The sequence below is a fragment of the Chiloscyllium punctatum genome, chromosome 23, assembly GCF_047496795.1.
Source record: "Chiloscyllium punctatum isolate Juve2018m chromosome 23, sChiPun1.3, whole genome shotgun sequence".
NCBI lineage: Eukaryota > Metazoa > Chordata > Chondrichthyes > Orectolobiformes > Hemiscylliidae > Chiloscyllium > Chiloscyllium punctatum.
Window position 1 is genome coordinate 57603798 of NC_092761.1, and position 16509 is coordinate 57620306.

The 16509-nt window shown below is 42.3% G+C and overlaps 1 protein-coding gene across 1 annotated transcript in view; it reads right to left on the reverse strand.

Moving 5' to 3' along the window:
* Positions 1–421: 421 nt before the first annotated feature.
* The window catches only part of LOC140493955 (CMP-N-acetylneuraminate-beta-galactosamide-alpha-2,3-sialyltransferase 4-like), a 61078-nt gene continuing 44990 nt past the window's right edge, over positions 422–16509 (reverse strand). The window contains exons 6-8 of the mRNA XM_072592907.1: positions 11793–11924; positions 6072–6221; positions 422–502 (exon numbers count right to left, since the gene is read on the reverse strand). Of these exons, the coding sequence (XP_072449008.1) occupies positions 422–502; positions 6072–6221; positions 11793–11924 (363 nt within the window). The remainder of the gene's footprint in view (positions 503–6071; positions 6222–11792; positions 11925–16509) is intronic.

A 16509-nucleotide genomic window follows, 5' to 3' on the forward strand; every position in this document is an offset into this window, starting at 1 on the left:
TGGGCTAGCAGCAAACAGGAGACCAGCTGATGGCCTTAATTTGATGGTGGGCCACAGAGATATTGGTGTGTGACCTGGGTTTACGAACCCCATTTTCACATCAGTGTTAGGGTCCTGATGCCTGTGGTGAAATTAGGCCCATAATCTTGCCGTGATATCATAGCCTCTTCAATCACACTGTGTAGAAAAATGGCACAGTCCCTCCTTCCAATAGTATTTCACCAGTTCACTGCAGACAGAGAATGTTGTACTTAATTACCAGGTCAAGCCAGAAACTAACGTTGTGTCTTAGCAGGGAGGAAAATGGTCATAGAGTGGAGGGATTCTTAATATATACAAGGATCAAGCACAGATAAAAGTACATAACTGACAGATATTTTGGAAGTAAACCATCTCAATAATGTAAAGATGGATGTGATGGTTAAGTGAGGTATTTGATCACTCCAGCATTCTTCAGCATCTTCAAAAACAGGTGTTCATGGGTGACATTGTGCACAGTGTTCTGAAAAAAAAGAGGGCGCAGTTTGATTAAATTAGTCACAAGATCAAAGTACAAGGCCAATGTAATTAGTTGCAAATATACAAACATGGGAACACAGGAATTAGAAGATGGGAGTAGGCTACTTCAAAGCCTTTGAGCCTTCTCTTCATGATCAGATCATGAGTGATCTGATTGTAATCTTAACCTGGACTTCCTTGCATCATTCCTAACAAATATATTAACATTTTTTAAGGCTGCTCCTTGGATAGATGAAAGGAAACCTGTAGATACAATATATTTGAAATTCTAAACTCATTATGTAAGAAAAGAAGGCATGGTGTTGGATTTTATATATTAGCGTAGTTAAAGGATTAATTAAGACAGAGAGTTAGGATAAAGGGGGCAGTTTCAGGATGCCAATCTGTAACTAATAGAGTCACAATTATTTACAGCGTATATTTATCACTTGGATGAAGAAAGTGAATGCGCGATAGCCAAGTTTGAGAATAATATAAAATATGCTCACAAGACAAATAGTGAGATTCTCACATAGAGTACATAAAAGAACATGGACAGGTTGGCAACTGAGTGGGCAAACTCCTAGTAGTTGCAGCAGAATTTGGGAAAATATGAGCTTATGCACTCTGGCCGGAAGCGAGCAGGAGCTGAGTACTATTTAAATAGAAAAAGACACAGAAAGTCGCAGCACAGAAGGATTTGTGACTTCCTGAACATAAATAACAAAGAGCTGACACCCACGTTTTTCAGGCAATAAGAACAGCAAATGGATTTTTGCCCTGAATACGAAGGGAATAGAAAATAAAAATAGGCAGGTTATGCTAAAATTCTACTAGGCACGAGTTGGAACATAGATAGAATACTGTGGACGGTTTTTCATCAATTAATAGAATCCTGACAGTGGAGAAAGAGGCCATGCAGCCCATTGAGTCTGCACCGACTCTCCAAAATGCATCTCACCCAGATCTATTCCCCACTGCCAATCCACCTAACCTGTACATCTTTCGACTGTGCGAGGAAACTGGAATATCCAAAGAAAACCCACGCAGACAGTCAGCCAGGACTAGAATCAAACCAGGGCCCTAATACTGTGAGGCAGCAGTCTGAACCATTGAGCCACTGTACCACCCTGATTGTTTTGGCCCTTCCTGTAAGGAAAGATTCTGACTTTGGAGTTAGTTCAGGGAAGTTTCAGTAGTTTGATTTGTAGGAGTTTTCCTTTCAGGGTAGATGCAGAGAAGGTTTTTCCCCTGGTGAGAGAGTCAAGGACTAGAGCAAATAATATCAGAGTAAGGGATCAATCATTTAAAATAGACATGGGAGGAAATTTCTGCTCTTGGAGGATAGTGAATCTGTGGAATTAATTCCTGCAGAGTGTAGTCTAGCTGGGACATTAAGTATATTCAGAGCTGAGATGGACAGATTTTTAATCAATCAGGAATTTGGGATAAGACAGGAAAGTGAACTTGAGGATTGCCAGGTCAGCCATGATCTCATTGATTGGCAGCACAGGTTCATTAGGACAAATTACCTACCTCTACTCCTGATAGTCTTGAGTGAAATAATAACATTTTATAAATCACTGGTTAGATTCAGCTGGAATATTGTGAAAAATGTGCACCACATTTTTGGAAGGTCGTAAAGACCAAGGAGATTCCTGAGAAAGATACCAGGATTGAGAGAATCTTGTGGAAAAAGTGGGGATGTTGGATTTGCACTTGAGCACATTGAGGCGATAATGGAAAGAGCTATTCCGAATTATGAAGCACATCAGTTGTCAAGAAGGAGAAATCTTTTTCATGACTGGGCGATTCAGTAACCAGAGGACACAAAGCCTTAATGGACAAAAGATCCAAAATGGTGGGCAAAGGGAATTTTCTTTTCAGATCTAATTAGAACATGTCATGCCAAGATTGTCGCAATAATAATACTTGGGATTGCACTGCACTGAGATATGTATGAAATAATTCAAAATGGAACAATTTGATATTTCAAAACAAACTGAATAGATAATGGAAATGGAAAAACTGAAGGACTATACAGAATATCTGCAAAGTGTGTCAAATTAGGTCATTCTGTCATAGACTTGCCATGGGGAATTTGGGCTAAATAGCCTTACTCAGTGCTATAAGATTCTCCAAGTGAGTGACAATGAGCATCCTGTACAGAATTTACTCATGTTTCTGCCTATTCCCTGTAAACCAGATTAAGACCTCAACTTGCTTTTAACGTAATTAGACTGACAACAGGAACATAGCAAATTTGCAATTAAATGTTCAGGTGCTGAAAAGAATAAATGTATAAAGGAACAGTGTTACATGCTGCTGTTTAAGAATCAGAATAGCTCTCCTGCAATATAAATATGTCACTACATCATTATTGATGCACCACAGTCTATAAAGAACATGTAGTTCAAATGTTCACTTTCCAAAAATCAGTATCATGACATCCAATTGCAAAGAACAGGCCAAGCACATGAAACAAACCAAGGTAAACATCTGAACTGACTTTGAAAGTTTGGAAGAGGAACCAAAAACAAAGGAAATTAGAGTGAGTAATGAAACATTGTTCTTTACAATGAGTGTCAGAGTTTTACTAACAAATGTTTATCTATTCTTGGGTGTGAGGGTCATTGGCAAGGTCAGTAATTATTGACATCTGTTAACTGCCATTGACAAGGTGGTGCTGAGCTACATTCTTAAATATCCATGAAGTGCAGATACACCCACATGAAGTGCTGTTAGGGAGATAGGGAGAACATTATACATACTGTGGTTGCAGTGCATCCAGATAGCAATGCTGATAATCCTAGGAATGAATGAAAGAAATCTATCTTCAGCAGTTGCTTCCTCTCAAACCTGCACTGCTACTTCTGAAATGCAACCATCTCTTCTTCTCACTCATCTGTAGTGATCATTAATGAAATAATCCATGGCATTCTGTGGATGCTGAAGTCTTCTCTTAAATCTTGCTCTTTCAAGAATTTTATTTATTATGAGATTGAAGTAATTGTCAAAGGCTTGCAATGCCTTTTTAAAGTATCTGTGCTTTAAAGTATAAGTGCTTAGTGAACTATCACTATCAGCTGTATTTCCAATTATGTATAAAAGTGTATTTATCTGTTCACCTTCAGATTTTGTATCCAATTTGGAATCTGTTCTGTGTATCAGAAATTGTTTTCACCAATATGTCCAATTCTGTGTTCTATCTCTGAAACCACACAACACCAGCTTATAGTCTAACAGGTTTAGTTGGAAGTACCAGCTTTCAGAGTACTGCTTCTTCAACAGGTAGCTGTGGAGCAGGATCATAAGACACAGAATTTATAGCAAAAGATTTCCGTGTCATGCAACTGGAATGGTATATTGAACAAACCTAGTCATCATACAAACCTATGATTTTTAACTTGACCACCCCAGTCAAACATCAACACCTCCACATCATGGCTATCTCTGTAATTAAGTCTTCTGAGCAATATTACCTCCACTACCATGCCTTCCTGTTATGATTAAAGATTTTACTTACTATAGAAGCTTTATTTCACTCTATTGGCAGTTCTGTTCAGCTTTGCCACTATTCTGGAAGTTTTTCCCATATTTTGCAGTTAAAATGAAGGTGAACCACCTTTCTTGATAGCGTTACTGTATGAATTCCATTCCACACAGCTTTAAAAAATGCTTCCTGCTTTTCTCATGGTTGCTTTCTGAATGATTCCCCCTTGTTGTGGTTTAAATAAATGATTCCCTCCTTTATCTTGTAGGATGGATTTCTTTATGAAGGATTTTTTGCCATTTCCACTGCCTGAATAAAGTTTCCTAATTTTTTTGCCCCCATTAAATAAGATCAGCTTAGGTTTTTAACCTGTTGATCATTATTGTGTTACTCACTGGCTTCATAGTATCCCCGGTCTATGATTAATATCCCCTTGGATTAATGTTTCTTTCATGGCCCTTTGCTGCCATTTTTATAGCTGTGCTTCATGGTGCCTGTTTGAAACGTTTGCAATGCTTGATCTGTGCAGTATCATAGAATCCCTACAATACAGAAATAAGCATTTTACCCCTTGACACTGACCCTTCAAGGAGCATTCCACCCAGACCCCCGTGCGTGCCCCCCACCATCCCTGTAACTCTGCATTTCCCATGGTCAATCCATCTAACCTGCACATCTTTGGACTGTGGGAGGAAACCAGAGCACCCGGCAGAAACCCACACAGACACGGGAGAATGTGTAAACTCCACACAGATAGTCGCCAGAGGCAGGAATCAAATTGGTCCCTGGTGCTGTGAGGCAGCAATGCTAACACTGAGCAGTCATGCCAGTATATAATTTTCTAACTTCTTACTTTTCCTGTTTGGATTATAGCTCCACTTAAAGTTTCCCCTGGCCCACATGGGATTTTAAACTTACTCAAGGAGCCTCCGATATCTGTTCACTCAACGTTGACCCTATGGACCACCACCTTGTGATGCTTTGGAGTTAGTTGTGCTCCTATTCCAGCAGGTCATTAACTCTCTTGTCCCTAAAAAGATCTGAAATGCTTTGACACTGCACTGAAGTACTCTTCCTCATTGAGGATTGCCATGAAGGTTTCTTCTGTAGGGCTCTTAGGTCTTCGGTTCTCCCCTGCTGCTGACTGTGCTGAATGAGCAGCTGGCTTTGAGCTGATTCTGAAGATCTGAAATTCTTGCTCATTATATGCTTATTGGTGCAATCAAATCAAGTCCCCATCACTGCTGTGACCTCGCCAGTTCAGTACACTGCGTGAGCTGCTGCTCATTATCAAGGTTGCTTTCACCACCTTCCTTAAGTGTAGGAAGCAACAGGGCTTGCTGATACAGTGATAGAGGAAAGCTACAGAACAATGGGTTTCTACTTCTGTTGCACCATTCTATGATGTTCTTTATTCAGTATCTTTATTAGTTCATCCAACTCGTGCAGGTCAGGTGAATTGGCCAAGTTAAGTTGCCCGTAGTGTTAGGTGAAGGAGTAAATGTAGGGGAATGGGTCTGGGTGGATTGCGCTTCGGTGGGTCGGTGTGGACTTGTTGGGCCGAAGGGCCTGTTTCCACACTGTAAGTAATCTAATTTAATCTAAAAAAACTCCCTGCTGCCCAAATCCTTTCCTATGCCCAATCTCACTTGCCCAAGAATTCTGGGTTGCTTGATACAATTTAGGTTCTGGTGTTCCAATGCAACACATTTAACATTCACCTTCATGTTTAAATCCCTCCATTAGGGTCCCTTCCCTCATTCTGCTGCTTCCTCAAGCCCATAACCATCCCTGACAAAAGACTCTATTCTGCATATCTATTTACTTCTTTTTTTCTGCCATTTGATCAGAGCTAAATCTCTTCTAGAGGGTAAAGTGGAGGGCAGCAGAGACATAGAGTAGTTTGGTGGCGGACATCACAAATGTTTAGAAACAAGAATGGAGCAAGAGAGATGAGTGTGGCATAGCATGACAACGGAACTCTTGACAGGAATGTATCTAAGCTCCAGCCAGGTTAACATGGACTGAGAAACTTAAGATGGAACATGGAATCAGGGGATTGTTTCCATCAGATACTTACTGCCATATGTTTCATACTCAGCTGATCAAAGTAATGAATCCTCCCGTTTTTTTGATTCAATGGATAACCAAATCCAGCAACATCAACTTCATCACAATAGTTCAGGCCCAACGTGACAGCTAAGAACCCAGTGGTTGGATGATTTCCTCTCTGTGGATGCAGAAACAACGTTATGTTGATATATCTAACCAACCATTAACAGAATAAGAACAGAACATGAGAGAGAGGGTGAAGGAGAGAGAGAAAACAAAGTAGAACATCTGGCAAGAGGGTATTTTCAGCTGATAAAATGAGTATAAGAGACATAGCATGTTGACTGAACAGTCAGGTACAAATGAAAATGAGATAATTGAAATGAAGAACCTCGAAAATAGAATAACAGTCCATTTGACAGGGACCTGGGAAAGCATAAATTTCAAAAACATTCACTATTAAACTATGACTAAAGGAATGGGATTGCAGGTTTCTGGTCTCAATGAGGACAAAGGGTTTGAACATGTAAAGAGACCATGGTTTTGAGGTTCTGGGGAAGAACAATTAGAAAACAAAGACTTGAAGACAACGTCAGTATGGGGAGAAAAAAAGATAATGCTCATTTATTCTGGTGCGAGCTGCAAATGACCAGATATAATGCATTCGGTTTGAAACTGGTGAAGGATTGAATGCTTGAGCTCATTTCAAATGTAGGTGCTTCCTCTGTGATGTGTGGCACAGACAGAATGGGCTGAATGGCCTCTTTCTGTGCAATTGATATTACCTGCTTCTCTCCTTCAATGGCAATTTAACTGAATATTAGTTCTGTATCAGTCTACCACAACCCAGCAGGCATTAATTCTATCCTCCAACTTCATCCCTTCATCTAATCCCATTTCTTGCTGCATATTCACCATAACCTCTGACCTTACCATCTTTGATGCTGAACGATCTGAAGCCAGCGATCTAAGGATTTAGTCTTTACCTTTCTGCCCTCACCTCAATAAAAATATCTCCAAGTCGATAATTGCATGATATGAAAGAGGAATCCAGGCATTTTAAAAGCAGCAGGAGGAGATGATCAGAGGTTCTTGGGGATGCAATGAAATTGAATGTGGACAATTGTCAAGTCATTCACATTTAAAGGCAAAATCAGCAACTCACAAACTCCAGGCCAGATGGTGAAATATCAATGGTTGAGGTTTATAGAAACCCAGGTACCTCAGTAAACCAGAAGCTCAGAATACCCACCTAGTGTGAGAGTAGCAACCAATACAAGCAACAGAAAGTTGAACGACAATAGACAAGAAAAAAAGAAAAAGAAAGCCAAAGACGACACGGTGGCTCAGTGGTTAGCACTGCTGCCTCACAGCACCACCGTTCCAGGTTCGATCCCAGCCTCGGATGACTGTCTGTGTGGCGTTTTGCACATTCTTCCCATGTTTGCGTGGATTACCTCCAGGTGCTCCAGTTTCCTCCCACAGTTCAAAGATGTGCAGGTCAGGTGAATTGGCCATGCTAAGTTGTCCATAGTGTTAGGTGCATTAGTCAGAGGGAATGGGTCAGGTGGGTTACTCTTCAGAGGGTCGGTGTGGACTTGTTGGGCCGAAGGGCCTGTTTCCACACTGTAGGGAATCTAATCTAATCTAATCTCTCAAATCGGAAATAATTCTGGTGAGTCTGACCCTGATCATCAAAATGCACGGAATACACTGAGTGCAATGCAGAAAAGAGCTTTGGGTGAGATGTCCAAGCTATGAACTAAGCATGGAGAAACCTGGCCTCTTTGTCAGTGAAGGAAGGAATCTCTGAGGTTAATTCTAGAGATTTATAAGATTGTGAGCAATAAAGGAAAGGTAACTCCAGAATATATTGTTGCAATTAATTGTAGGGGATGGTTTCAGGTTCAAAGATTTAAAGCAGTAAAAAGCTAAAGTTAAAATGTCATCAGGAAGATGTTCATTACAAAGAGAATCAAATCAAAATACTTTTAGAGATTGGTCAAGAATCAGTTGGAGTTTTTAGATACATTCTGGATGGATACACTTAAGGATGAATTGTAGCATCTTTGTTGTGATTAAAAGAAATAGTGACACATTTAGTGGTATTGCCAAAGGTTAGTCGAATGCTTACATCAATGCTGTCACAGTCTTTATTAATCCACTCTTGGACTCTTTGGCTCTCTGTTTCAATAAGTTTTTATAATTTTGTGTAATCTCCTCTTCATCTTATCTGAGCAGTCTTAAATGTTTTGCCCTCTCTCCTGTTATAACCTACATAACAGCTTCCCTTCTACTTGGCTATCAACCTTTACAATTATTTGCAAAACTCATTTTCAATTTATCTTTGGGACACCTCTTCAAAATTTGACACCTTCACTCAGGACAAGTGTCACAGCTGTATAGGGTCATACCTCCCAGTGTTGATCTAAGTCACACACCATCCTAATTTGGACAAGTAACTGCCATTCCTTCACTAGCATTGGAATAAAATCCTGGAGCATCCTCCCCAAATACACAATGGGAGAAAATTTACCAGATTGGCTGCGGTGGTTCAAGAGAAGCCTTACCTTCACCTTCTCAGATTAATGAAGCAAGGAGAAGTAGTGTTAGTGGTGAAGCAATGACCCACCACAACAATGAACTTTAAGTAAAACATCTTGTCTCTTCAGTGTTTTACTTTCCTTGTTCTTAGTCTCTAGGAAATGCATTAATGCATCTGGATGCTAAGATAAGTACGTAATCTGCTCTGTCTTATATTAATACCTTTTTGCCAGGCTAATTACCTGTGCAATGTTTTCATGTTTAATAACACAGATTCAAGTTTGTTACATGTTCACATCAGCAGAACACAAATCGTAGTCAAAGCTTCCAAATATAGTTTAGGCTAACAGTGCTGAGTAACACAGAGGAAGCACTGTCTTTCACCTCACAGCGAGGCTATGAAATTGGAAATGCCTTTTCCTAGGAACTGTTTTATTATGATTGTAATGATTATGATGATGATTATTATGATTCCACTTGCAATAAAATCCAATATCCCATTTGCCTTCCTAATCACTCACTGCAACTGCACACTAACCTTTTATAATTGAATCACCAGGGTACCCACATCCTTTTGCATTGCCCAGTTCTGCAACCTCTCCTGACTTACTTTCCCTGACAAAATGGATAGTTTAACAGTTTTTCACATTATGCTCACTTTGCCAATTTTTGCCAAAGCACTTAACCTATTTATATTCTTATATCAAGTCTTCATCTTGGTGGTATATTTTCTGACCTTTACAGCTATGAGTACTTCCATGTCTGTAAGGTCTTTTAGATCATGCTGAAATAATGAATGGTCTGAAACATATGCACATCTTTCTTTTCTTCTATGACCAAATGGAGAAAATCTTCAATTTCAAATTAAAGACAATATTCTATAAACCTCAATAAAGCCTTGTAATTAGAGGCTCCATGTGCATGGCATAGTGGCTCAGTGGTTAGCACTGCTGCCTCACAGTGCCAGGGATCCGAGTTCAATTCCACCCTCGGGTGACTGTCTGTGTGGAGTCTGCACATTCTCCCCGTGTCTGCGTGGGTTTCCTCCGGGTACTCCGGTTTCCTCCCACAATCCAAAGATGTGCAGATTAGGTGAATTGGCCATGCTAAATTGTCCATAGTATTCAGGGATGTGTAGGTTAGGTGCATTAGTCAGGGGTAAATGTAGATGAATGGGTCTGGATGGGTTACTCTTCCGAGGGTCAGATGTGGACTCTTTGAGCCAAATGGCCTGTTTCCACACTGTAGGGATTCTAATCTAAAACATTCACACCATTCACTGAGTAAAGATGCTTCTCCTCAAATTTTTATTACTGTTCTGAACACATTTCTATGATACACCTCAAGAATTTTTTTGTATGTTAAAACTATTCTGACAAAATTGTTTAATTCCTCTCTGATAACAGGGGAAGTGCCAGAGGATCGGAGGATGGTTAATATGGTTCTGCCTGTTAACAGGGGTAGTAAATATGAAGCCGGAAATTATAGACCAGTGAGTCTCACGTCACTGTTTGGGAAACTATCGGAGAAAATTATGAAGGAGTGAATTAAAAACCACTTGGAAAGGCACAGTTTATTGAGGGATAGTTGGCATGGCTTTGTCAGAGGGAGAGCATGCCAAACAAATTCGTTCAAAATTTTTTGAAAACGTGAGCACGTTTGTGGATGAGGGAAGTTCAATTGATGCAGTTTATATGGATTTTTGCAAAGCTTTCAACAAGGTCCCACATTGGAGATTGATTGAGGAGCTTAAACAGATGGAATTCAGGGAAAGTTGGCAAAATGGATCAGAAACTGACGGAGTGATAGAACACAAAGGATAGTGGTAGAGCCCTGTTTGAGTGACTGGAGGCTGGTATCCAGCGATGTACCACAGGGAGCAATATTGGCACCATTGTTGTTTGTTAGATATGTAAATGGAGAAAGTGAGGACTACAGATGCTGGAGGTCAGAGCTGAAAAATGTGTTGCTGGAAAAGCACAGCAGGTCAGGCAGCATCCAAGGAGCAGGAGAATCGACGATTCGGGCATAAACCCTTCTTCAGGAATCAAGAAGGGCTTATGCCCGAAACATCGATTATCCTGCTTCTTGGATGCTGCCTGACCTGCTGTGCTTTTCTAGCAACACATTTTTCAGCTATATATGTAAATGGTCTAAATGCAAATTTGCAGACAAAATGAAGATTGGCAAAGTGATTAATCATGAAAAAGATGGTTTTAGGTTACAGGAAGATATAGATGGGTTGGTCAGATGGGCAGATGAGTAGTCGATGTTATTTAACCCTGAAAAGCGTGAGGTGATGCACTTCCGAAGAAGAAACAAGATGCAGGAGTATTTAATAAATGGCAGGGCACTGGGTAGTTTAGAGAAACAGAGGGAGCTTGAGGAGATTATTCACAGGTCCCCGAAGTCAGCACAGCACATAAACAGGATAGTCAAGAAGACATATGGGACACTTGCTTTCATCAGTATAAGAGCAAGGTGATAATGATGGAGTTGAACAGTGTTGCTCAGGCGACAACTAAAGTACTGTGTGCAGTTCTGGTCACCTCACTACAGGAAGGATGTGACAGCACTACAGGGGGTACAGAGGAGGTTCACCAGGATGTTGCCTGGGATGGAGAAACTGAGGTAGAAGGAGTGACTGGATAGGCTTGGATTGTCTTCTTTAGAGCAGAGCAGACGGAAGCAGACATGATTGAGGTGTATAAGATTACGAGGGGTATGGGCAGAGTGAATAGAGAGCAGCTGTTCCCCTTGTTTGAGGGGTCAGTTATGAGAGGACATAGTTTTAGGGTAAGGGGCAAGAGATTCAGAGGGGATTTGGGAAGAAACGTTTTCACTCAGTGGGTAAAGGGAATCTGGAATGCACTGCCTGGGATGGTAGTGGAGGCTGTAAACATAAACTTTAAACAATATTTGGATGAGTAGTTCAAATAACATAACATTCACAGATATGGGACAAGTGCAGGAGATTGGGATCAGTGGTAGTTATGTTGACGCAGACTCATTGGACTGAAGGGGCTTTTCTGGGCTGTATTAATCTATGAATCTATGATACATATACAATTCCAATTTTATTACTAAAATGTATGTGAAAAATCTCCAATCTAATAAACTTTCCATTTTTGAGATGGCTTAGTAGTACCTTTCCTAAGAATTATCACAACGACCTTTACAGATTAGAACAGAAAGTTTCCCTTACATGTTTAATCATATTGGGTTGATTCAGCAATTTTGCCACGGCTTGATACATATAGTACGGATTGAGTATTCGCACCTTGGCAGGATCCAAATTCTTTACAAAGGCTGGCCTTCTCCAGAATCCTGTTGTAATCTAGTGGGAAAAATATTTTGCAATCAGGGAAAGGTATTAAAGAGAAACGTTAAATCTGCACACAGAGTAACCCTACTCCATCATTGTCTTCTATCCAAATATTTGAGTGCAACTGAAGCAGGAATCCAACCATAACTTTTCATGATCCATTTCTCCAATGCCCTCATTCTTTCCTCCAACATGTGGCAAGAATTGTCAATCTGTCTATCAACTGTGATATACTGTGCACCCCTCCAGATACTAGTGTGCACGGACACCAATGGTCACCATGCACTTGCATGGTGGCCAGTATCTGGCGTCCATCAAAGTTGATACCGGTGTTCCTGAATAGCTCATTATTTGTTTCCTGCCCAAGATCAATGACTTTCTCCTCTCCACCTCTTCTCTCTGCTACCTTGAGACCTTGAAAGGTCCTCGTTACTTTGATGAGGGTGAATATTTCTCTTCCATAAACGCCTCACAGCCATTAGAGTCACTGATTGCTGATGCTACATGGTGTGGTCAATAGAGCTCCAGGTCAGGCTTATCCCAAAGTGGGATAATGCCTAAGATTCAAACACAGCAGATGGTGTTCTCAGTCCTTCATCTGAACTGGGTGGGTGTTTCGTTGCTGTTGTCCTTTGAAGGGCCTCATATTACTCAAAAGTGAAGCCTCCTCCCTCACAAAACAAAGCCCTTACCCCACCCACTATGGGTGTGGTCATGGCCATTTTTATTTCCGTTGGGCTACTGCTATCTACAGCACGATGAAAGGAAGCAGTGATTGCTCCTCACACAGTGAATCTCAAGCTCAACCTCTTACCCTTGTTAATCCCCCAAATGTACATATTCTTAACTTGGTATTGCTTCCCCTTAACCCCATCAATCTTGAACTTCCCCACATTCCCACCCAACCCATGTATGTCAATCTTCATCTCCCCACTTTACACCCCCAACAGCAGATATATTAAATTAAATGCCAGATATAGTTGTTCAGAGGTTGGATGCCAGGGTCCATGGATGGGGATTGCATGTGGTCACTGTCCGTGGAGTGGTACCTGAGATGATTGTGCCAGGTGTCTTAGAAGGAAGCCCAGAGCGGCAGGTGACAACTGGAGTTACCAGATACCTGCTCCAACTTTCACATCAGGAATTATAGCCATCTAGTTTCTAACTGACCACTGGGAGAATGGAAAACTGCAGGCAAGTGAGGGAAAATAACATAGAAATGAGATATTAATGCACGCTAACACATGCAAAGAGGCCTCTCACTATTACTCATCCAAATCTCATCTCACCACTAAACACTTGATTGGTCACACCTGCACACACACATCATGGCTGCTGGGGAAATATAAGCACTACGCAGTTAGGTGGTAGTGTAGGGGATTATGAGAAGCTCATTGCTGGTTATCAGACACAATTGTCTGAACTTCCTCAGTGCTGCCTGCATCTTTCGGAACTGGGGAAATTCTGCCTCTGGTACAGCATTGATGGAATGCTGCATTGGCAGAGGTGTTGTTTTTTAGGTGACATGTTTAGCTAAGATCCTATCTTCGCTATTGGGTGAACAGAAGGGATCCCAATATCACGCCTTTCAACAGATTTGGGGAGTTCTCATTGCCATCCTGGTCAATAGTTGCTCCTCAACCACATCACTAAAACAAATAATCCTAGCTGTCTTGTGCAGCCTCTGCACCAAGTGGCTGCAAACTTTCTTCAATTATTGCAGTTATTTCAGAAGTGCTCTTTCTCTGTAAAATGTAGTTAGAATACTTTAAATCATGAACGCCTCAATATGAATGCAAGTCTTTATCTCAGGTTTGCTCCTGCTGTTCTGCTCCAACTTCTGGTCTCCAAGATATGTGTGATTCTGACCTCTTCTGAGTGAGCAATCAAATGATAGAGTAGAGTAGCTTTTGAGTGAGGGGTGTGTGCGGTCTTCCACAATGCTCTTAGCCTTTCGGATGCAGCGTGTGATGTAAATGTCTGTAATGGAGGGAAGAGAGACCCCGATGACCCTCTCAGCTGTCCTCACTATCCATTGTAGGGTCTTACAATCCAAGACGGTGCAATTCCTGAACCAGGCAGTGACGCAGCAGCTCAGGGTACTCTCAATGAACCCTCTTGAGAGTGTGATGAGGAAGGAGGGGTGGGAGGTGGGCTTTCTTCAGTCTACACAAAGAGTAGAGATGCTATTGGGGTTTCTTGGCTATGGAGCTAGTGTTGAGGAACCTGATGAGATTCTCAGCCAGGTGGATGCCAAGAAATTTGATCTCTTCGCTATCTCCACATGGGAGCTGTCGATGTCCAATGGAACGTGATCGCTCTGTGCCCTTCTGAAGTCAACAACCATCTCTTTCATTTTGTCCACGTTCAGAGACAGGTTGTTGGCTCTGCATCAGTCTGTTAACTGCTGCACCTCCTGTCTGTATGCTGATTCATTGTTTGTGCTGATGAGACCTACTACAGTCCTATAGTTGTATCATCAGCAAACTTGATGTTGTGTTTCGACCTTTGCATTTCTGTATAGTCGTGCGTCAACGGGGTGAACAGCAGTGGACCGGGTACACAGCCCGCTCCATCCCAACAGCCCCCTCACTCAGTGTGATGGTGTTGGAGATGCTGTTCCCAGTCCAGACTGACAGAGGTCTCCCAGTCAGGATGTCCAGCAACCAGTTACACAGGGAGGTATTTTACTCAGATTTCCAATCAGGTGCTGAGGAATGATTGTGTTAAATGCAGAACTGAAGTCTATGAACAGTAATCTGACATACCTTCTTCTCCAGGTGGATGAGGGCCAGATGGAGGATAGTGGAAATGGCATCATCTGTTGAGCGATTGGGACAATACGTGAACTGCAGGGTGTCCAGTGAGGGGGGCAGCAGGGCCTTAACATGCCTCATCATGAGCCTCTCAACACACTTTATGATGGTGGGTGTAAGTGCAACAGAGTGGTAGTTGTTGAGACAGGATGCTGAAGACTTCTTCAGCACTGGGATAATGGTCACGGCCTTGAAGCACTTTGGAACTGTTGTGCAGCTCAGGGAGATGTTGAAGATGTCTGTGAGAACTTTCGCCAGTACATTGAAGCATCCTCTGAGTACTCTGCCAGGGATGTTGTCTGGTCCATCAGCCTTATGTGGGTTGACTCTGCATAGGGTTTTCCCCACGTCATTGAGAGGGGGGTGAACGTCCTTGCTGCCACATCATTTAAACCTCAAACTATGCATAGAAGGTGTCTAACTCATCCGGGAGGGAGGCAAATCACTGACTCCGTTTATTCCTCGAAGTTGATGGAATCACCATCTGTTGCCACCTCCCTGAACATGTACCAGTCAGTGCGCTCAAAACAGTCTCGAAGAGCAGAAATAGCTCCTGCCGGCCAGGTTTTCATCTGCTTCCGAACCGGTCTGACATGTCTGACGAATGGGCTGGGATTAGCATAACAGAGATGTGGTCTGAGGAGCCGAGGTTGGGCAGGGCTCTACCTTGTATGCGTTGGGGATATTTGTGTAAACCAGATCCAGCATGTTCTCCCCTATCATCGCAAAGTCCACATGCTGATGGAACTTAGGGAGCACAGTCTCAAGATTCACATGGCTGAAATCTCCAACAACAATAAAGAGTCCATCAGGGTATGTGTTCTGCAGTCCACTAATAGCCCCATACAGTTCACAGAGTGCCATCTTAGCAATAGCACTGGAGGAATATAAACCCCGACCATAAGGACAGCAGTGAATTCAGTGGCAAATAAAATGGTCTGCATCTAACAGCCAGAAATTCCACCAGTGATGAGTATTAACTGGAGACTAGCATGGAGTCTCTGCACCATTTCGTGTTGATGTAGACACACAGACCCCCACCCGAGACTTACTGCACAGATCTGCATTTCTGTCGGCGCAAAACAAGGCAATCCCATCTAGCTGGATGACGGTGCCTGGAACTGTCACTGAGTCATGTTTCCATGAAAATAACAACGAACTCACATTTGCCACAGGGAGTAGACATTGGAGAGCAGAATGGACGGTAGAGCTGTCTGGCTGGGGCTTGTTTTTTAGCTTGGCACAGACTCCTGCACGCATACGCGCCTCAGTCTCCTTACACACCGCTTCCGGCATCTCAACACTTGGCTACTGGCATCAGGTGAGGCCGAGGACAGAAGGCCTAGTCTCCGCAGCAAGCCGAGAACTCCTGCATGCTTACCCCGCTTCCTCCTCCTTGCACACCGCTTCCGACATCGCAACATCCGGCTACTGGCATCAGGCAAGACCAAGAACGAGAGGGCTGGTCTCCACAGGAAGCCAAGATCGCGTAGCTCCTTCAGCAGCTCTCCGTTCAGGTTTTCAGCCAGTTCCTGTTCTGTAATAGTGTCTGCAAACACCGGGTTTCCTGTTCCTCCTGGAATTAAGTAGCTCAGGGTGTAGGTTTAGGGTGTAGGTTTAGGGTGTAGGCTTAGGGTGTAGGTTTAGGGCGTAGGTTTAGGGTGTAGGTTTGCTCGCTGAGCTGTAGGTTTGATATCCAGACGTTTCATTACCTGACTAGGTAACATCATCAGTGGCGACCTCCAAGTGAAGCGAAGCTGTTATCTCCTGCTTTCTATTTA